Below are 22,365 nucleotides of genomic sequence, written 5' to 3' on the forward strand. Positions count from 1 at the left end.
TTTAATGGTAGTGGTTGAAAGCACTGTTTGATGACCTTTTTTTCTCTGTTCAGTTCATAAGACTAATTTAAACTTTTTATATTGTAAAAATATTTATTTTTCTGGACCAGTACATACTTTTTCAGATTATTATTTTCAAGGGTATTTAATGCTTAAACGTTTACATTTGAAGAATCTAGATCAGCACTATCAATGTACTTTCTATCCTATTTCGTGTGGACCAGCTCGGCGCCTTTCTTGCTTATTATGTGGCTTGTGGGCCAACAGCTAGGTCTACGGATGGGTATACAGATTGCCGAGTCACTGAACTGTTCTCGATGGGGAGCACCAAGCAATAGAGGGTTGTTTGAGGATGGCGATGTAATCATTGGTGGGCTTTTTAGTCTTCGTTACATGCCTCCTGCTAAGGACTATAGATTCACACGGCAGCCTGACAACAAACCTTGCACAGGGTAAGAACGCTATTTTGATTTGTTGACAGTTTATTATTATTTAATTATAGTTTATTATTATTATATTTAATGTGTCCTGTTTTTTCTGTAAACAGAGCCTTGTAAAAGTATTTTAATGCAACAAAATTTTAAAATGTATTAACTCCATCAACTAGATTTCACTGTACAACAGAAGATGTGCATAATTGTAAAGGGAAATGAAAAGTTTTACAATAACTTTCAAATAAGTATCTAAAAAATGTAATGTACAACCATTTCAAGCCTTACTTGTACAGCCTATAGACCCTGATACATGCAGAAATCACTTTTCACTATAATAAAAGCTGCAAGAGTTTTGTGTGATGTCTCTACAAATCTTTGCACGTCCACTGACATATTCTACTTTTTAAAATAGCTCCAGCTCAGGCAGATCGGAGTGAGAGTTGTGTAAGCATAAAACATCTGGTTTAGCTAAAGATTCAATTTGGGTCAAGGCCATTCTGTAACATGAACTTGCATTGGTTTAAGGAACCCAGTTTCAGCTTTAGCTGTATGTTTAGAGTATTTGTCTGGGTAAACCTCTACGGCAGTGTCAGTTTTTGTCAGTCACTGATAGGTTTTTTTTCAATGTTTGCACTGTACTTTGCTCCAATCATTTTCATATCCACTCTGGCAATCTTTCTGTAACTGCTTACAAAAAGCATGTGCACACTATGAGGCTGTTGCAGCATGTTTCATGATGAAGATGGTGTATTCGAGATAGTAGGCCTATATGTATTGCTTTTGCAGTGTCCACTATATTACTTATGTCAGATTTATAAAAAGGAAAAAAGTTCCAGGGCAATTAATGAATTTGGAAGCCACTGTATGCACCATTATTTGAAGTTTTCCACTATGATAATCTTTTTTTATATTTTAAATACCTTTTATTTTATATCTCCTCTGCCTCTAGTTTACAAAACCTACCATTACAGTACATTTATGCCATGGTGTTTGCTCTGGAAGAGATCAACCACAGCTCCACTCTCCTACCAAGCGTTAAGCTAGGATACCATATTCATGACAGCTGTGCCCTCCCTGACTGGGCTCTACAGGCTGCCCTAACATTGGTTGGTGGAGACACCGTGAGCTGTAAATCAAATCCTCCATATCAGAAGGAAACAGGAATTGGAACAGGCAAAGTTGACTGATTAATCTGGAATTTCTATACTTTTTTTTATCCTTAACTATGTTTGGTCAAAAATTATATGATATTTTAATGAAAAATGTACATATGGTGTATCTTGTAATGTTATCAGGTGATCAGCCAGTGCCTTTGATCATTGGTGGTTCTTCTTCTATAACAGCCCAGATACTGTCCAGACTCCTAGGACCACTTTCTGTTCCTCTAGTAAGTTCATTGGAATTTACCTTTTATACTTTTATCACAATGCATCTACTTGTGTTTTATTTTTTTGTAGATATACAAAATTTATTAATTTGTTATATATATTATATTAATTTTATTTATGTGTGTGTGTTTGGCCTTAAGGTGAGCTACACAGCCAGTTCCCCAAGTTTAAGTGACAGACAGCAATACCCAAATTTCTTCCGAACCATGGCCAGTGATATATATCAAGCACGTGCTATTGCTCAGCTCGCTATAAAATTCAACTGGACCTGGGTTGGAGCAGTTGTAGCAAACAATGATTATGGACTGATGGCTGTGAAGGTTGGTCCTTTAATTCTATTTTTGGTAGAAAATCATAATATTTTAATATCTTGTTTTATAATACTAGGCAAAAGTTGGGTAATAAAACAGATGTAGCAAAGGACAGTTTGGAATTAAATATTTGTAAGGTTTTATCGATTTCTCAGTAATTGATGCTTTGCATATCTTTTGCAAAGGGTCAATGACATTATTGTTCAAAAATGACTACAGCAATTGCTAATGACTTTTCTTTTACATCCAGCAACCCTTATTGGTTCTTCTCAAATATATATATATATATATATATATATATATATATATATATATATATATATATATATATATATATATATATATATTTATATTCTGCATATCAGGTATTTCAGGAGGCAATTCAGGGGGCAGGGATTTGTCTGTCATTTGTGGAGACCCTCCAAAGGGAAAATATTGTAAGTGACGCAAGACGGGCAGCACTTGCCATTCAGGCTTCAACTGTGAAGGTGATTTTGATCTTCACCTGGTATACTGATGTGATGGAACTGTTCCTGCAACTAGAGAAGTTGAATGTAAGGAGAAAAAAAAGAAGCTAATGGAAGCCACTGAAATTGCATTATTTTAAAAAGAGAACAGTATTTTGTTTTAAATGTGTTTTTTTGTTATTTCCAGGTGACTGATAGACAATTTTTGGCAAGTGAGGCGTGGAGCACCAGTAGTGATCTTCGCAAAAGTACTTTTTCACAAAAAGTTGCCAGTGGTGTTCTTGGTGTGGCCATTCGAAGTTCACCTCTGCCTGGATTTGAAAATTACATTCGTAATTTAAACCCATTGCTGCGCCCAAATGATCAGTTCTTAAAGGAATTCTGGGAAAAGGAGTTCGGATGCAGTCCTGGGAGTACAACAGCTGCGCTTGATTCTCTTCCCCGTTGTAACGGCACAGAGAACCTGTGGACTGTGAATAATCTCTTCACTGATACCTCCCAGCTACGGGTGACATACAATGTCTATCTTGCAGTCTATGCAGCAGCTAATGCCCTACACTCTCTACTTTCCTGCCCTGATGCTAACATCTCACCTGGACACAATGTCACCTGTTCCTTTACAAATCAAATCAAACCCAGAGAGGTAAATATTTTTTTGCATGTTTCAGACTTCTGGGAAAAGTGTTTCAGATTTTCACCTCATGTCTTAAAGGGCACCTATTATTTCTTTACAGCCTTTTCTTCCTAGTGTGTTGGTCGTGTTTAGTTACATTTATCTTCTGGTTCGAATTTATACGATAAAAAATGTCAAAGTAAAGAGAACTTAATGTGGAGGTAAAAGACAGTTTTACGTGGCAAAATATTAACATAAGCTCCAGCCATGACTTAAGTTATGATAGTGTTAGATCCACCTTGAATTTGAGTCACTCATAAAAATCTATATATTTTTTTTATGTGGAAAGGAGCAGAAAGTAAAAAAAAAAAAAATGTCTGTTTGCAGTAAAAAATAAAGTAGAAATTAAATAAAATTGATGAAATTGAAATAGACCTGCAGCTTACTGAGGGCTTTAACAGCATTTGGAAATAGTCTACACGGCCAGTAATTAACTACAATGATCAGTGCATTTTTTTTTGTCATTTCAAACATTTTGAAAAAAAATAGTATTTTTTTCTGCATTTCTGTATTAGTTTTCACATTGTAACTCTGTTGTCAATTGCAGTCAGCCTTCCCCTCTCAGATTTTTATTTTGAGAACATGTCACCAGAATAGCTAACATTTATACAAGAGAACAATACTTAGTTTGTGCATATTTTAATTTTTTATCCTCCTATTTCACCACATAAGCGCCCTGTTTTATTTGTGGAGTTTGGCTGCACTAAAGTAATTTTACTATCCAAATGTTTTTTTTTTTTTTTTCAGAGATAGGTTTATCCTGTCGCAAAACTTAGTAAGTCTGAAAATATTTTCTCCCAAGTAATTTGGTCCTAAAATAAAAATTTTCCTCGTATGCAACATATAGTATGTGTTGAACAAAAGTTAACTTAAAAGCACTTAAAATTAAGCCCTTAAATTAAAATAAAGTTTTATTTTTCCACTGGAGAGACGCTCACTGCTCAGTAATTTGGCTAACTCTGATTAAGCTTTCCATTTTAGCTTTGGCGTAAACTGAGTTGTCTGGTTACACCTTCAGCTTTTGGTTGTTCCCCTGAGAGCCCAGCCATCCCAGTCAGTGGTTAGTACATTTTTATGATGGAGGGACTGGGTGTGGAGAAATCTTTTCTTCTAATCAATTTACTTCCTATGAGCTCACCCACTTTTATAAGATGATCTTTACAGCAAAATTTTTAAATATTTCCTTTTTTGCTGCTGTAAACACCAGAATTTCCTCATTTTGGGACAATAAAGGGATTTTCTATTCTATTCTTTGTATCACTGCTTCACAGTCACCCACGACATACTCCTACCAGACAGTTTTTGTTGTTAAGAAATTCTGTCTATTCTGTCATTACTATCCATATTGGTGGGATCCAGCAGACTATTTTTGTTTTAGAAAATGGAATGTTAAAATTACTCATCTGAAAACAACAAAGAGAAGAATAACTGTCAAGTTATACTTTGAAAATGTATGGGCTTTCTGGTTCTATGACAGTATATCCCCTTTAAAAGAGGAACACCAACAGTTGCATGCATTTCTTTAAAAACAAAGCCTTTAGATACTTATTTTTCTTCCAACTTGTGATTCTTTCAGCTCATGGAACAGCTCAGAAAAGTGAATTTCACCACCCCACAGGGGGAAGCATTTTATTTTCAAGGTGCTGACATAACAGCAAAGTATGACTTAGTGAACTGGCAGAGTAGCCCTGATGGAGAGGTCGAGCTGGTTTTGATCGGTCGTGTGGATGGCTTTGAACTCTACCTTAATGAATCTGCAATTCAGTGGAGCACAGGGTCCAGTCAAGTAATCTACTTCAAATCGATCAATTCTCATAGATTTTTCTTTTCTTTTTTACCTACACTTAACAATAATGTCTTGTTAAATCCTATTCAGGTGCCTGTTTCCGTCTGTAGTGAAACTTGCCCTTTAGGCACACGGATGGCAAGCAGGAAAGGAGAACCCATCTGCTGTTTTGACTGCATTCCATGTGCTGATGGTGAGATAAGCAACAAAACTGGTGAGGAAGGATTCTTAAGAGAAAACCCATTTCAGCCTTTCTGTCACATTTTAATTGATAGGCTTTTCTGTTTGTACATTCTTTGTCCAGGTTCCACTCAGTGTGACCGATGTCCATCTGAGTTCTGGTCCAACACTGAGCATAGTGCCTGCATCCCTCGCAGGCTGGACTTTCTCTCTTATAATGAAACTTTGGGTATCACACTCACAGCAGTAGCTGTTTCTGGTGTGGCGGTGACAGTGGCAGTGTTTGCTGTGTTCCTTTTCTACCGTCGGACACCGATGGTAAAAGGACAGATGAAGGCCAAAACACTTATAAAAAATGTGTCAAAAAAGCTTAACAATATACATGCATTCTTGCTTCTTCCCACTTTAAGGTGCGAGCAAACAACTCAGAACTCAGCTTCGTGCTTCTGCTGTCATTGAAGCTCTGCTTTTTGTGCTCGCTGGTGTTCATCGGCCGCCCCTCTGTGTGGTCATGTCGGTTCCAGCAGGCAGCCTTTGGGATCAGCTTTGTCCTTTGTGTTTCTTGCCTACAAGTTAAGACAATTGTGGTTCTGGCAGCATTCCGCTCAGCGCGTCCTGGTGTTGAAGCCCTTATGAAGTGGTTTGGTCCCAGACAGCAGAGAGGAACTGTCTGCTTCTTCACATCCATACAGGTATAGGTATATTTTACTTTTCATAATGTTTGTGTACAATTCCCAATAATAAATCTAACTTTTTTGTTGCGACTTCATGAGCCAAGCAACGACATTTTACATATATTGTAGCATAAACTCTGCTTTAACAAAAAACAGCTATAACAGCAGGATACATTGTTGGATACGTCAAAACTAATTCCGTTTATCTAAATATTAACTTGAAGGCATCTTTTTTTTATATTTCCACTTTGGATCTTTTGGAAGGCTAAAAATCTTAAAGAAATTGAACAATGTGTACACTTCTATGAGCCACTCGATAATAACATTATAAACATGACTGGTGCAACACTTTATTTTCTTATTCCTAGGTTATCATCTGTATTGTTTGGCTGTCTCTTAGTCCCCCAGAGCCTAAGCCTGACTTCGAGGTCGCTGGTTTACAGGTTACCTTGAAGTGTGCAATGGCCTCATTGGTTGGTTTCTCTCTGGTTCTGGGCTATATTGGCCTCCTGGGCTGCACCAGCCTCCTTTTGGCCTTTCTTGCCAGGAAGCTCCCAGACAACTTCAATGAGGCCAAGCTGATCACCTTCAGCATGCTGATTTTCTGTGCCGTCTGGGTGGCTTTTGTTCCTGCTTATGTAAGTTCACCTGGAAAATATGCAGTTGCTGTGGAAATTTTTGCCATTCTGGCCTCAAGTTATGGTTTACTCTTCTGCATATTTGCTCCAAAATGTTTCATCATTCTTTTGAGACCAGAAAAAAACACTAAGAAACATCTTATGGCAAGATAGTAATAGCATTCATGCCATCTGTCTTATAAGATTTATACATTCTATTGTTCTATGTTATGTTTTTTAGACACACATTGTTTCAATGTCTGCAGAATTATCACGATTCACTGTTTATATTAGGAAGAGTTGGATTATTAAAAAGCAACTTAAGTAATGAAAAAAACCCTACAAATTCTGATTTTCATAATAATGTGCTTTGATTCATTTGATTTAAATGCAACTTCTTTCAGATTAACATTTTTCTTAATTTTGGGTTAATTTTTGGTTTACTGCTCAGAGCTAATGAGAACAAGGCATGTCCTATTGATTGATTTTATGTAGAGGTAAATACACATTGTGTTTCATTATTTTATCAAAATAAACTTGAATTTTTAGTATGCATATAGTTGTATGTCTTTTTTATGTAAACTAAATGGGATACAGAATATCTACCCACTTGCCTATTTACTGCCAATACCTAGATTGATCTGTGATGGTTTTTCCATAGGTGAACCCGATATTCAGCCAGACACAGAGTTAAGTTTATTGAAGAAGTAGGCAAAACAGTTACTGACTTGGCAGAGGAATTCTGCTTGATTGTGCTGGTTTGCAGGTGTGAGCAGAGAACCAGGAAATGTAGATGTTGACAGATTCAAAAGGCAGTGTGGAGAACCACCACAACAGACAGAAACGGGTAACACTGGAGCAACCTCAGCTAGAAGAGTTCAGCTCACAGAGAACATAGGATGCAGTAGTGAAGGAAACAGGCATAAGTGCGGCATACCGATACAGGCAGCCTTAGCAGGAGAGAGTGAGATGTTCTGACAGAGATTAGTAGACAGAGGCAGGTATATGTAGGCTGTGAACAGGTGAGTTGAGTACTAATTAGTGGGAACAGGTGGAGATAATCTAGAGTGGGGATGGTGGCTGGAGGCAGACTGAGCTGTTGTGATAACTGCTGGTGGCTGAATAGTGACAAGTCCAAAACCAAACTAAACAGAACCATAACTATGGTACTTATCTACATTTTCCTTTTAAACTAATGGTAAGTTTAACCATTGTAAAGAGTTGGGGTTAGATGTATGTGAAGGTTAAGGAAAGCTCTGTGAGAGGAAAAAGATCACTAAGGACAAACTCTTTAAATAACACTTCATAATATATATGTATTAAATGACCATGAGACGTGAAAACAGACATTGATAGAAATTGTAATCTTACCTAGATCATTAAAGTTGCTTAGGGTTACAGAAGGTAGCTGCTTAACAACCGGTCTCACACCTTGTGAAATGGCCACGATTCACAGTTAGAGAAGCATTTAATACAACTCCAGTATGCCACATTATCATCATACACGTTTGCAGATGAGGAGACATCCATGGCTCCAGTCTTATCAAAATATTACATTTTGTTCTTAGACCAAGATCATCGCTCTCATTCCATCCCCAAGTCTTTGCCATAATGAAGAAGATAACTGTATATCCGAACAGAGGAACTGTCCTAATTAGATGAACTTCTTGGGAAAACATTAGTTCTGACACGCAACAGGCAGATAATATTAGAGAGTAATAAACTTACACATCATCAATGATAATTATCCTAACATAATGATCAACACTAACAAGAACTTGAAGGGTACACACATCATCACATAATTTAAATCCACTGCTGCCATCTGCTGGCCATATGTAAAAAAGTACTACTTCAGCATCCAAAAGCTTAGGTTTATTCTTTTGTAACACTGAAAAACTGAAAAAGCCAGACTATAATGCTTTGTTTGTTGTCTATCTTACATTCTTTTAATATCAATGTACAAAAAATCCTGACTTTTAACTGGTGTTTAACCATACATTCATCTTTTACAGTCTTATTGCAGTTATTGCTTCAATTGGAATTGTCTTTTTCTTAATCAAGTGTAAATCACTACAAAGTGTATCTGAGGACTTAAAACTGTAATAGAAACTACAACAGCGAAGAGGTGTGCAGACGCAACATTTATTAATAGAAAGGGCTTCATGAACAACGTGAAGTAGTTAACAAAAAAAAATCAAACAAACAAAAAAGAAAACTACAGCTGTTGTTTTGGATGGTCTCACATACACTATATTTATGTGTCGTTGTCTTCCTTACATTAATAATAAGTTTTTATTGCAGTCAGAATATTCATTTAAATTAGTGAAACAAAGTCATACATTGCCTCCTAATAAGTATCCCTACCCTTGGAACAAATTAGTGTTTTTAAAGTGACAACTGCAAACATCTTGTACTGACATTGTTTATAATGTACAAAGCAATACAATAATCATAAAGTACAAGGAAATTATATTAAAAAAAAAAAATATATAAAAAGAACCAACAAGAAAGATGCTTTTTTTTGTATACTGCAACAAGTTAAAAAGAGAGCAAATAACTTATGTCTTCACCATCTCAAGATTCCTGATTGCTTCTGTCATGGTTTTGGTTTTGTCCAAGTTTTATTTCGAGTTTTTATTGGTCTTATTTCGATTCTTGTGTTCTAGGTATTTTTGATTGTATTTGAGTTCTTAGATATTTCTAAGGTGTGAACAGAAGCAAGAAGGGAGCTATAGGGAAAAGGAGACTGACACAAAAGCGCAAACAGGAAATATCTAAGAACTCAAATACAATCAAAAATACCTAGAACACAAGAATCAAAATAAGACCAATGAAAACTCAAAATAAAACTTGGAAAAAACCAAAACCATGACAGCTTCTCTAATTTAATTCACATCTCAATGTGTTTTGTGCGATGTTCACAGCATGAGGTAATTATTATTATCTAATTCTGCCCAATAGCACTAAGGATGTTTAATTCTAACTGCTGGGTTGAGATCCTTCAACCTCGGTTGTGCAGGTGGTGCAGTGGTTAGCACACACCACTCATGTACAGAGGCCTTAGTGCTCATCGAATCCGACCTGTGGTCCTTTCCCACATGTCTCTCCTTCTTTCTCATACCCCCTTTCCTGTCAGCCTACTGTCGAAAAAAATCAGCCACTAGTGTTGTAAAAAACCCCAAAACATATTCCTGACAGAGATCCTTCTACCTTCTAGGCTCTCAAAGAACAGCATGAGCTGTTCCTTTTCTCTTCAAAGAACAGCACGAGCTCACTCAATTCATCAACAATTTGTTTAGTTGGCACTGAGAGACAAGACGGGAGTCACAGCCTAAATATCATGTCCAATTTACAGTTTAGCACATGCACACATGTGAAACAGAATGTCCTTGTGAGACCAGACAAAACATTTTTATTATTGATTTGAAGATGATTGGAGCTAAATACAAGGCAATGTTGGGAGAAAACCTTTTAGAGAAGAAGCACTATGACTGGGGTGGGGGTTTAGGCTTTAGCAGTAGAATAACCATAAATGTTTAGCCAGATAAAAATGTAATGCTTATATCAAAGCATATTTCTACGTTATAACACATCTGTTTTTATGGTGTCACATAAAATAAAGTTAAAGTACAGCTAAGTCTATTTATAACGTAACAAACTGGGAAAGAAAATTCAAGAGATATTCATATAAGCCACTATTTTATCTCTCCATTTCTCTTCCCATGATGGCCTTCTTTGTATTTCTCTCTGGCCTCAGCAATATTATATAACATTTGGGCCCAAAAAGGGCCAGCAAAAGACCAAAACTGGAGGCCAGGATAGCAAAGACCTCTACTGCATCTGCATATTTGCCGGGCGAGCTGACATAAGCAGGAACAAAGGCCACCCACACAGCACAGAAGATCAGCATGCTGAAAGTGATGAGTTTGGCCTCATTAAAGTTGTCAGGTAGATTCCTCGCCAAAAATGCTAACACAAAGCTAAGAAAAGCCAGTATCCCAATGTATCCCAGTAACACTGAAAAACCAACAGTGGAACCAACCACACATTCATAAACTATTTTGTCATTGTGGTATTTGGTGTTTTTATGTGGAGAAGGGGAAGAAGAGACAAGCCAAGCAGTGCAGATTGCTGCCTGAACAGAGGTCAGAACAAAAACTGTTCCTCTCTGCTGGGAAACACCAAACCACTTGAGACTGGCTCCACCTCCTGGTTTGGAGGCTTTAAAAACAGCCAGAACCACCATGGTTTTAACCAGGATGCAAGAGACACAAAGTACAAAGCTGATCCCAAATGCTGCATGTCTCAGCTGACATGTCCACAATCTAGGTCGTCCAATAAACAGCAGGGAACAGAGGAAGCATAACTTGAGAGAAAGCAACAGGTTGAAACTGAGTTCTGAATTGTTGGCCCGTACTATAGGTGTTCCGCGATGGTAGAAGAAGATCCCTAGAACAACAGCACAGATAAATGTGCCCAGCAATGAGGCTGCTGTCAAACAGATCCCTAAAGGTTCCTGGTAGGAGAGGAACTCTGTTTTCTTAGGTATGCAGTGATCTCGCTGGGGGCTGGACCAGAAATCCTCTGGACAGCTGAAACACTCCAGTGAATCTGACAACAATGCAGAAGCAAAGTCAACTGATGCATTTGTAGGAGTAGTTAATTAATTATAAAAAGAAAGATACAAAAATCCAAAAACTCACTTGTGTCATTACTGATCTTTCCATCAGAGCAGGGGATGCAGTCAAAACAACATCGAGGTTCTCCTTTCTTTCTCACCAAACGCGTACCTGGAAGACATTTGTTGCTGCACACTGACCGAGGTGGCTATAGGGGAAACATAAGAACATGGTTCTCTTGAAAGTGGCTTCACAAGCTATAACGGAGAAAAGGAAAGAAATTACCTTTTTGGATTTGAAGTTCCAGAAAATGTTGTCTTCATCAAGTGTGAGTTGTTCACCAGAGAAAGATAACTTTTTAACCTCGCCAACATTTTGCACTTTTGTTTGTCCATTAGGGAGCCATAGCCAGTTCATGACATCATATATTGGTAGAGCATCACCATTCTCATCAAATGAAACTGGATCACCAAATGATGTGGTGAAATTAACCCTTTCCAAATAATACACGAGCTAATGGAAGAGAAATAGGAAAAAGGCAGAGCACAGATGAAATAACTCAGTCATGTTATCCAGTTATATAAAAATTTAAGTTTAATTATGACCAAGCTTTTAAAGATAATCAATAACCTGAATGTTGTTTAAAAGGTAATTATTTCAGGTGTGGCGCTGGAAACTTTACATATAACAGGACTAAATTATGGTCTAAAGTATTTTCAAGCCTTTAAAGATACTTTCAAGTATTAATACCTCTTAAAGAGGCATGTAACATACTTTGACTTTACAAATGTCTATGTTAATATTTTATTCTGGTTGTAAACGAAGGCTTTCCAGTTAAATGATGGCTTAGCATACACATCATTTCTGTTTAACACATGTTTTTTTAGTCCATTTGTTAATACACATCAGTGTTTTGGTTTTCAATATGATTATGTAACCTTAGTAACGATCTGGGGTATACTTTAAAATGACTAAACAGGGAAGTCATTTCCCCAGCATAGGTGTGGAAATAAAGCAAAAAAGATTGGAAGAAGCAGCAAAAGTTATCAGATGCCGAAAGAGATGGGACAGAAGTAATGCTTGGAGTACGAAATGAAAGTGTTGGGATCTGGAGGCTTTGTCCACTTTCTCCACCAGAGAGCGCACAAGATCTCCTGGGGGCATGGGCTGACTGCAACACCTGTCTTCCATCTACTCATCAGAAGGCCCTATTTAAGGAGGAGGAGGCTAACACTTCCCTGCCAGAGTGTTTGCCAGTAATGGCAGAGCAAGACCTGAGCCAAAATACCAGATCTGAATCTCTGACTCTTTGTGAACCTGCCTGACCAGTTTCTCTCTGCCTCACAGATTGTGTCCCGTCAGAAGACCTGAAATCCTGGAGAGTGATCTCTGTCTGGAATCTGCCTGCCTGCACTCAGTTAAGCCTCTGCCTTTGCCCTCACCCCTCTGCCTGCCGACTAGCCTCTGGACCCTCAAGGTTCCCCCCCTGCTGCTCCGCTCCACATTTGAGCAGGTAATTACTCCAACATCAGAAAACCTGCAGTTAACCTGGATCAGCTCTAACCTCTCTGTCCTCCTCAGTGGTGTTCCCCTCGTGACCTGTCTGCCGAGCCAAGAACCAGTTCATATTCATTGTATATTTGTAAATACACCTTTGAACTTTTCCCCTGTCTCACGAGTGTTTCTGCATGTGGATTAGACGCCTTGAACCCAACATGACAGAACACTCTGGCCAACAAACTAGCCCCGCGGAAGCACTCAAGAGGATTTTGGAACAACAGCAAGTCCTCATTCAGAGCCATGACTCCGCCCTCCGTAAGCTAAACTATCGCCAAGCTGAAACCAACCACACCCTGCATGAAATAACTCACTATCTCCAAGGACCCAGCTCTCAGAGCGCTACACCTGCGGTTGAGGCCGTTCAGCTTCCGGTTCAGGATCCCAATCCACCTCTCAGGTCAGAAAACCTGCAATTAACCTGGATCAACACTAACCTCTCTGTCCTCCTCAGTGGTGTTTCCCTCGTGACCTGTCTGCCGAGCCAAGAACAAGTTCATATTCATTGTATTTTTATAAATAAACCTTTGAACTTTTTCCCTGTCTCACGAGTGTTTCTGCATGTGGGTTAGATGCCTAGAACCCAACATGACAGAAAGTTGGAGTCTGCTGAAGTAGAACCTAAACCTGCCTGAGCTACCAAGCTGATGAACGTGTGAGTTGGTACTAAAAGCAGATGGCGATAGGGAACAGTACTTGCCAAAATTACTTTCAGCTGAAAAGAACAGTATCAGGATGAATGCTGTGCGTATATAACTTCATAATAACATAATCATATGATATTTGGTGTTCTTTTTATAGACATAGGATATGACTGGGCCCCGTAAAGATGTTTGACTTTTTATCACATTTCATAAAAAAAAATTAATTGTATTTTATCAGGACTCTTAGAATTGAATTAACACAAAATATTATATATATGTGGACTGAAATTAAATGAATTTGAACAAAAATCTTAAATATGTAACATTTGCTCAATTAAGTTAAAGTTACTCTGAGGCCCTGAAATCCAGTCTACTGACAATGATTAGTTATGCATTTTACAAAAGAAAAAAAATGAAACTGGAAGACTTTCAAAATAAAAGTCATAGTAAAGAGAGTGCTAAACGTGTTTGCAGCTTTCCATAAGCCCCACACTTCATACTGTACAAAAAAAACAATGGAGAAGTTAATCATGTCAGATGAAACCAAAAAAGTCAACATATCATCCTGATAATAACATCACAACCGTGAAACTGTAAGCTATTTGAAGATGAATACAGCGGAAAAAAAAGATATATATATTTGTGGCCACATTAAACTTGACCCTGTATAATAGCCAAAATATACAACCTGATATTAATATACTATAAACTGATCTACAACTTCACAACCTGCCATAACAGCTTTGAAGTGGTTCTACAAGGTATTACCTGTAAGCAATGTGGGGTGGAGTAGATTGTATAAATTTTTTAAACTATTTAATAGTTATGTGCCACTATATGTTTTTATATTACAGTACATACAACTGGAATGCAAGAGGCTAAGGTTTGGGGTCCTATCAACACAACATTTATTCATGTTTTATAAATCCCAAAATTAAAGGGTCTTTTCTTTTGTAGAATTCTTTTGAAGAATTTCAATCAAAATGTAGAACGTTTTTTTTTTTTCCTACCTGCCATGGTTCAAGTGTTTGCAAAGTAGCACAGCTGTTATTATTAAAAGGGCCTTTCCCTGGTTCACACTGGAACATTTCATCAAGGGCAAATGCCAGGGCATACACAGCTTTGTAAACATTGTACTCAGACCTGAGATCAGAAACATCTAAGAGCTCAGTCCCAACAGCCTCCAAATCCTCATCTCCAGAGCAAACCTTTCCCCCACTTTCAACCCAATCGGATGGGGTTGGTGCAAATCTGCACTTAAATGTAAATTCCCAAAACTGATTTATCTGGAATATACAAAAGATGTATTTTACACAATATTCTATCAGGTTATACTCGCCACATTTAATAAAAGAAATATCACCATGCTGTTTTCATAGCTGTTGTTGTGTTGTAGATCTGCATGTGTTTGTAGCAGGAAATCCCTGAGGCCCGGTATCTCTCCTTGACGGATAGCGATGCCCAATGTGCCACCAAGGTAGGGCATGAGGTGAGGGGTCTGAAGCACAGCAGCTGTAGACCAAGCTTCACTCGCCAACCACTGAAGGCCTGTTAGGTTCTGTCTCACAACCTATTCATGTACCAAAATATGTTCTGTTATTTTACACAGAATAGAGCAATTATAATGGACTATGTCAAACAATTTCAATTAAATTATTTTAAAACAAAGAGTCTCCAATAAATACTACTTAATGAGGGTAAAAAAACATCTTTTTGACACCACAATTGAAGTGTTTGCAGTAATACAGTATAATAATAATAAAAAATATGTCTAATCCATTGTGGAATAAAAGGATTTCAGGACAAACCTCCTCCATGAGATTAATGATCTGACTCTCATGTGCAAACACAATAACAACACGGGCTGTGGATTTCTTCATCACACCCACAATCCTCTGAAATTCAGTCAAATCCTTTTCCCAGGGCAAAATCTCTAAATAGGCAAGACAGCCTTCCCCTGATGCACCAAGATCAGAATAGAAGGATTGGGCAGCATGGAGCCCGTAATCATCATCACTTATCAGCAAACCCACCCAAGTCCAGCCAAAGTATTTCATTATCTGAATCATAGCATGCACCTGAGTGAATAGAAGCATTATTCATTAAGTTAACATTAAATTTCTTAGATTTGTTCTACAGCAATTCATGTTTAGTTTGCAGTCAGGACAACTTTTTTTATAACACCAAGATGTTTATGTCTGATCAGAAATAATTAAGACATCTTCCAATGACAATTAGATAAAATATTTAGCTTAAATAACAAATGGCATGTGGAATATTATTTACACTCTGTGTGGAAAGAATTGACAAATTGGGCAAAATGAAAAAGAGCAGGACTTTGGATGTCTCCAATTTAAGCCTGTTTTGCGATTATAGTCTTGTCACTGAACTTTGTCCAAAGAGCATTCAAATGCTAATCACTTAGTTTACACCATTTAAACTTGGGAAATAGCTCCATGTACTGTATATAAATCTGGTAGGCATATTTTCCATCAAACCTTTCCTTAGTTTTCTCTGCAGATTCTCTATTGGATTCTTAAAATTATTAATATTACTTTTAGTCAGAAAATATAGTTTGGAAAAAAAGAGTGCTTTTAATATAAAGATGCCAGGAGTGTAGATCCTTTTAGTTTCAATAAGTTTCATTTTAAAGTTAATACCCAGGTTGGTCAAATGAACAAACGTTTCTCTTTTGCAAATTATACCTGGAAAGCATCACTTGGAATTGTCCTAAAGAAAGATGGAAACTTCTGCCTGTCACTGAGACAGGCACATGTGGCAAAATAGCTTACCTGTGAATAACGAAAAGTAAATATTGAGTGCAAAAACACACTGTTTCAGTTATTCCATTTTACAAACAATCTGATCTCTTAGATGGTGAAGCTGAAGACTTACCATAGGCACTTTATACAAACCTAAGACAGTGGAGATAGCGATGGAACGTGTCGACGAAGAGTCTCCTACAACCCCCAGAACTGGAGGGCTTCCTTCACAGTTTTTATCCAAAATAATTTGCTCCTCCTGACCATTGATCAGTGCCAGTGCTGCGCGAAATCCAACTCCAAGAGTGAGGCAGTTGTCATACAGACTGTACCCTAAAGTCACATTGGGTAACAGCTGGGAGTTTCTGTTGATCTCATCAATTGCAAAAGCCATGGTCTTAGCCTGTCTAAATCCTAAAACATCAAAACTAACACAAAAATGCAAATGATGAATGCTGAAAATAGATTGTAAATGTAGATATAGAAAAGATTTGACAGAAAAATAAAATAAAGATTAATTGTTACAAAGTTACATACTTATCAAATACAATGATTTAAAGGATATAGACAAAATATTTTTTACACAGTACAAGCATATTATCAAATGCACAGCTCAATCTTTCAATAGCTAAGATTTTTCAGTTTCCTTTTTAAATTCTGTTCTTGTCATACTTACCTGTGGCATGTAAGCTGTTGTGGTTCAGCAGTAAAGGACATGTCAGGAAAGACAGAAAAAAAGTGGACCTGAAAAAGGCCCCCAAGCATGACATCCCCTGCCTTGTGCATTCCATTTAGGTGAAATTGTCCCTGTAACAGACAGGGGAACAAAGAGGGGAGCACAGAAGAGTCATATATGCATAACAATAGGATAAAGAGTAAGCATGTGTGCTTTAATTTTTGCATGACATTCATTTGGTTGAGCCCTCTTATTAAGTTTAAATGTTTTCCTAACTGTTTTTATTGACTCAGACACTCAAAGTATTATATGCCACCCACCAGGGCAGAAGAAACACAGGGGGGAAGGGCCTGTTATTCAATTCATGTTTATTTTGCACTAAATAATTGATGATTTGATTAAAAAAAAACAAAAAACATTTTTTGGTTCTTCTGTTTCATATGTAAAATATTATGGTTAATTGTATGGATTTAAATCAACTCACATAGCTGCAGACTGGTAAATCTCAAAGCATCTACAATTACTTATCTTATCTTGGAATAACCTCTTTAAATGCACACAAAAAAATGAAAACAATCCTAGTAATTTAAAATCATACACCAATAAACCCCTTAAAACTATCAATATGCTCAGATCTAGAATAAAGATAATAAAAAGAAAATGCCCTCTAGATGGTAGCAGTATGCCAAGATAGATGTAACTAAACTAGGCCATAATTTTACAGCATCAGTCAAAAAGGTATTTCAAACAATAAACAGATAAATGTATTCAAATTCTAAGCAGTGTGGTAGAGTTATTATAACTTTTAATAACTGTTGCGAAAAGATGGAGTACATAAGACAGCAAGTGGGTGAATAAAAAAACAAGAAGAAAGAAAAAGAGAAAAAACATAAACAAGAGGAGCAGCTTAAAACATTTAGTTTTGAAATAAAGATAGGAAAACACATTTTATATAACAAGGAGCTAACACTTCAAAGTCTATCTTATCTTTTTAAATGGAATTTCATTGGAACTTTTCCAAAAAAGGGTAAGTGAGTTGTGATGATGTTATACTATAATTAGATACTTTGCAAGATAACACTTACTGAAAGAAAATACATTTCAGATTTCTTTTAATAGTTTGTAATTTAGGCTTAATTGTAAACACTTCCCTGCAATGGACTGGCAATCTGTTAAGGGTGGGCCCCATCTGCTGGAGATAGGCACCAGCCCCACTGTGACCCCGATGGATGTAGCCTGAGAAAATGGATGGATGTCAACACCTTAGTTTTATGAGACTTATAATACATTTTCAAACAATCTCTTAAAACATTCCAATCTTAAGACAGGGAGCACATTGGCTATTTAGGGAAAAAAACTAAGTTTAAGTAAAAATTAAATCTGGAAGACTGTTCCCCTGAACCTCCTGCAATGTCCCTTGTCCAGCTTAAGCCAAACATCCTGTTGCTACACCTCAGAAGCCAATCGTCTTTCAAGATCCCCTTTATTTACCTCCCTGTAGCACACCAGCAAACTTTCACCCACTTCCGCCAATCTCCTTCTTCCCACTCTCAGACTATTCTCAGTCCCACTCACAATTGAGTTTATTTCACCACCAGTGTCCATACCCCATGGAAGATTACTCAATTATTTTCCTGGGTTAGTCATTTAAGCGAATGTTGATTCGCAGCAGCATGGTCTTCTACCGGGGGCCGAGCCCCAAAGAAATAATTTCATTTATATCACTACCAGCATATCTGCTTCTATCTCCCTGAACCCCAGTCGGCCTTGGCAGATGGCTGCTCACACTAAACCCAATTCTTCTGGAGGTTTCTTCCTGTTAAAAGGAAGTTGTCCTTTCCACTGTTGCTACATGCATGCTGGGTGTGAGGATTGCCGAAAGTCAATGTGTTGATGCTATCAGCTGGTTTTTCTTAGATAGAAAATTTTGACCAATCTACTATGTAACTCAATGAAAAATTTGTTGAATAAAACTTTTCTAATTGCAGCTTTTGTCTGTGTGAGTCTCCCTAGGTTGAATTATCAGCTACACCATATTTGTTTTCATTCAGTGATCTGTCTAGCAACCACAATAGTATTTAATAACATTAAGAAGACGCTGTTACCTTTAGTAAATTTTGTAAGGTAATTAATAAGATTGTACTTAATAAGAGAAAATGTTATACATTTAAATGTGATAGGTATATAAGGAATTTCTGAAATATTTAGGGGCTGTGTAATGTTGCAGGTTTTGCCCCTTTGCTTTGCAGTAAGAACAGTTCTGGATTTAAATTCCGGTCAATAATTTTTCATCACCTTTCATGTTCTCCCTCTGGATGTATTATGGTGTCCTCCTATAGGCCAAAGACAGGTAATAGATAAACTGGTTTTTGTGTGTATTTTTGATTTTTGTCTTGTGTTTGACCTGTTGATAGCTTGGTGATGTCTCCAACATAAATATGTAGAGAGTGAAATTAAGAATGGGGGTTTTTGAATATTAAGATCACAATCTGAAGTAACACCCAGTGAGGGCAGAGGTTGGTTGAGGACCCAAATGCAGAGATGAGGGAGGCAGAGAGGAGCTCTTGTAGGTTTAATGAAATGAACAGTAACAGAACAAAATCCAGAAATCAAACCGAGGGAAAAAAAAAAAAAACTGGAGAAAACACACATGGGTAGCCAAGTAACAACAAAGAACCAAAACCTTCAGAACTGCACAGGACAAGTATATATGGGAGACAGAACAAAGACTGGGGTAATCAGCTGATATGGAGCAGGTGTGGATGGAAGTGACTAGAAGGTAGATAGGGGAAAGGCGACAGGCACAAGGGAGTAACAGAGAGTATCTTAAGACTGCTTAAATATAGCACAAAATGGAAAATAAACTAAATATCAACAAAACAGTATTAATTAGATAACTCGAAACTAAAAAATCAAAGTCCAATAGATGAGAAGCATAACATCAGCATTTGATACCATTAATATTGGTATCAATGCAGTCATTTTGTCTAGGAATTCTAGGAATCTGGCCAAATTTATATGTCCTCCAAAACCCTGACAACCCAGGCATGCAGAACAGTAAGCAGAGTCATACTTTAATTCTCTTGAATTAAACTTTAATTCACTGCAGCTTCTCTACTGTTATCCACTCAATACTCCTTCCACACAGTGTATTGCTCACAACCAAAACCAAATAAATAAGAACGGAATCATAAAGGACTAGTTTTCCCACTTAGTCCTTGCCAGGGTCGTGGTGGGGCTGGTGCCATCACTGGCAGTCTATGAGCGAGAGGCGGGGTACACCCTGGACAGGTCGCTGGTCTGTCACAGGGAGTAAATCATGATAATCTAATAAAAATAATAATTGCAATTGGGGAAAAAGATTAAACTTTTAAATGTTGTTCATTTAACCTAAGATATTTCTTCAAAAAGTCTGTTTGTTAATGACTTGATTTGTGATAATCAAATTGATTTATGTTGCCTTAGAGAAACTTGGCTGCAGCAAGAGGATTATATGGGGCATAAATCGGGTAACTCCCTCTGGTTATGTAAATGTTCACTTCTTTCCGTAACTTTGTATCATCCACCAGGTCCTTACAGTAATTTTTGTCAGAGTTCATATCTGATTTAGTGTTTAATACTGACAAGCTCATCAAAATGGGTGATTTTAACATCCTTGCTGACATTGAAGATGTTTGCCTAAATGCAGCCTTTAATGCTATCTTGGACTTGATCGGCTTTGTACAAAATTTGATTAGTCCCACATATTCTCATCTTCATACTTTGGACCTTTTGATGACATATCTAAGAAATTTCCCAAGATTCTAGAACCTCCTTCTTTCATCTTCGGAAAATTACAAAAAATTAGAAATATATTATCCAGAGGGGAGGCTGAGAAACTAGTCCATGCATTTGTTACTTCAAACCCGGAGTCTTGTATTCTTTACTAACAGGAAGTAGTTAAAAGCCTTCAGCTGATCCAAAATGCTTCTGATGAAAAATTAAAAAAAAAGATCATATTTGTAATATGCTGGTGCCTGTCGGAAAACGCAAAATACGTCCTTTTGCATCCAAAAATTCAAAACATATCTCTGTGCTGTGATTGGCCCGCCAGTTCTAGGGCCTGGGGCATTGATCAAGGCTAGACCAAACTTGCAGGCAAAAATTATTTTGGCCACTGGTGGGTGGGGCTAGTTTACCAGGCTACCATTCTGTAGTATTTGCTAGTTCACCCTCAAACTTTATGCTTTCTCTGCTTTCTGTAATCGTAGTAGCTTCATCTGGTCTGTTTGGCTGTGATTCCATCCCAGACAGAAATCTCAGCTGTTCTTGCTGCCTTCAACACCTTTGTTTATAGATGTTGGAACTTGCCATGTTTTTCAGTGTAGCCCTGTTTCTTTTACAAACTGTATGAGCTCTCTTTCATCCTCTGACATGGGACGGGGTCGCCTGTACAGCTGGTTGACAGGTACCTTTTGTATCTCTGCTTCCTTCTGTAGGTTTACTTCTGTCTCCTTGAACCCCAGAGGGGTGCAGAGGAAACACTTTACCAAATCAATTTTCTCAACATAAGCTTAAAAAAGAATTCCTACAGTAGGTCATAGACATGCATATTTGTCAGGAAAGATAAAATAACTTGTTGATGCTACTGTTTATATGTCAAAGTCAAGGCCCGCAGGCCGGATCCAGCCAACAAATTGTTTACCCATGGCCCCCTGGATGATATTTCATTACCGTTAGAACTGCTGTGACTTCACGGGCTACCGTTGCATTGTGGGGAATGTAGTGTTGGTGCGGTTGTTCACCAACACTACATTCCCAGGGGAAAACATGACTGTGTTTTTCTTTTATTAAAATTATTAAAAATTTTTTTTTGCGCATGCATGTTTCGATTGTTTTGGTTTTTGCTTTTCCCCCTTTAACAATCCAAGCTGGGCTGAAGTCGGTTGTCTAAGGAGGCGGAATGCAATAACTGTGCTCCGCAAATGCTGCACGCAGGTGTCAACAGAGGCTGATTGAAGCCAAAATAAAGGGAGCCTGGATGGAGGGAGGGCCTGAGCTGATCCTGCAGGTGATAGAGACAGACACGCTGCTGAGCAAGGGGCAGATGGGATCTGCACAATACTGTGATCGAGACAGAGCACTACTTACAGGCGCGGACCTCTGCCCTGACTGTGCTGTCTGTTCACCTCCGGGTATTCTGTGCCTGGTGTTCCACACCTGCCCCTCGCTTGGCAGCGTATCCAAGCTTTGACATCCCTGCCGAAGTGACTTTGAAATCCCTGGTTTATGGTGTATTCATCTGATCTCCAAGGTGAAATTACTTGTGGTCTGTAGAGTAACTGGAAATTTTACTCAAGTAAGAGTAGTGCTACTCTCTCAAGAATATTACTTAAGTAAAACTAAAGAGTATAGTAAAGTACAACAACTACTGAAAGTAATTTTATTTTTATAAAGTTAATGATATAAATGTACCTGAGTAAATCTAACCAGTTACCGCCACCTCTGTAAAAGGTTTAATGAAAATTTAACCTGGAGAGACTCACACATAGAAAATCTGCAATTAAAAAAGTTTTATTTATACAATTCAATTTA

The 22,365-nt window shown here is 37.6% G+C and overlaps 2 protein-coding genes across 3 annotated transcripts; one reads left to right on the forward strand and one right to left on the reverse strand.

Annotated features, from left to right (window-relative positions):
- Positions 1-7,027, forward strand: LOC107083319 (extracellular calcium-sensing receptor-like). Of its 2 annotated transcripts, none has more exons than XM_015372447.1 (11): positions 1-452; positions 1,384-1,607; positions 1,730-1,821; positions 1,963-2,142; positions 2,499-2,687; positions 2,788-3,243; positions 4,850-5,059; positions 5,150-5,273; positions 5,364-5,557; positions 5,650-5,931; positions 6,282-7,027. In XM_015372447.1, exons 1-11 carry the CDS (start codon positions 193-195, stop codon positions 6,702-6,704), a joined length of 2,634 nt encoding a protein of 877 aa, XP_015227933.1. In that variant the 5' UTR covers positions 1-192; the 3' UTR covers positions 6,705-7,027. The 2 variants fall into 2 exon arrangements, with proteins under 2 accessions (XP_015227933.1, XP_015227942.1); XM_015372456.1 differs by having other exon boundaries at positions 6,357-7,027.
- Positions 7,028-9,464: 2,437 nt separating this feature from the next.
- On the reverse strand, positions 9,465-17,021 carry LOC107082901 (extracellular calcium-sensing receptor-like). Its single transcript, XM_015371802.1, has 9 exons — positions 16,792-17,021; positions 16,249-16,543; positions 16,059-16,145; positions 15,162-15,431; positions 14,717-14,923; positions 14,364-14,639; positions 11,438-11,665; positions 11,237-11,360; positions 9,465-11,144 (listed from the first exon to the last, which is right to left on the reverse strand). The coding sequence occupies exons 1-9, from the start codon at positions 17,016-17,018 to the stop codon at positions 10,234-10,236; spliced, it is 2,625 nt and encodes an 874-aa protein (XP_015227288.1). The 5' UTR covers positions 17,019-17,021; the 3' UTR covers positions 9,465-10,233.
- Positions 17,022-22,365: the final 5,344 nt, after the last annotated feature.

The sequence above is a fragment of the Cyprinodon variegatus genome, unplaced genomic scaffold (assembly GCF_000732505.1).
Source record: "Cyprinodon variegatus isolate N-32 unplaced genomic scaffold, C_variegatus-1.0 Scaffold4, whole genome shotgun sequence".
Classification (NCBI taxonomy): Eukaryota; Metazoa; Chordata; class Actinopteri; order Cyprinodontiformes; family Cyprinodontidae; genus Cyprinodon; species Cyprinodon variegatus.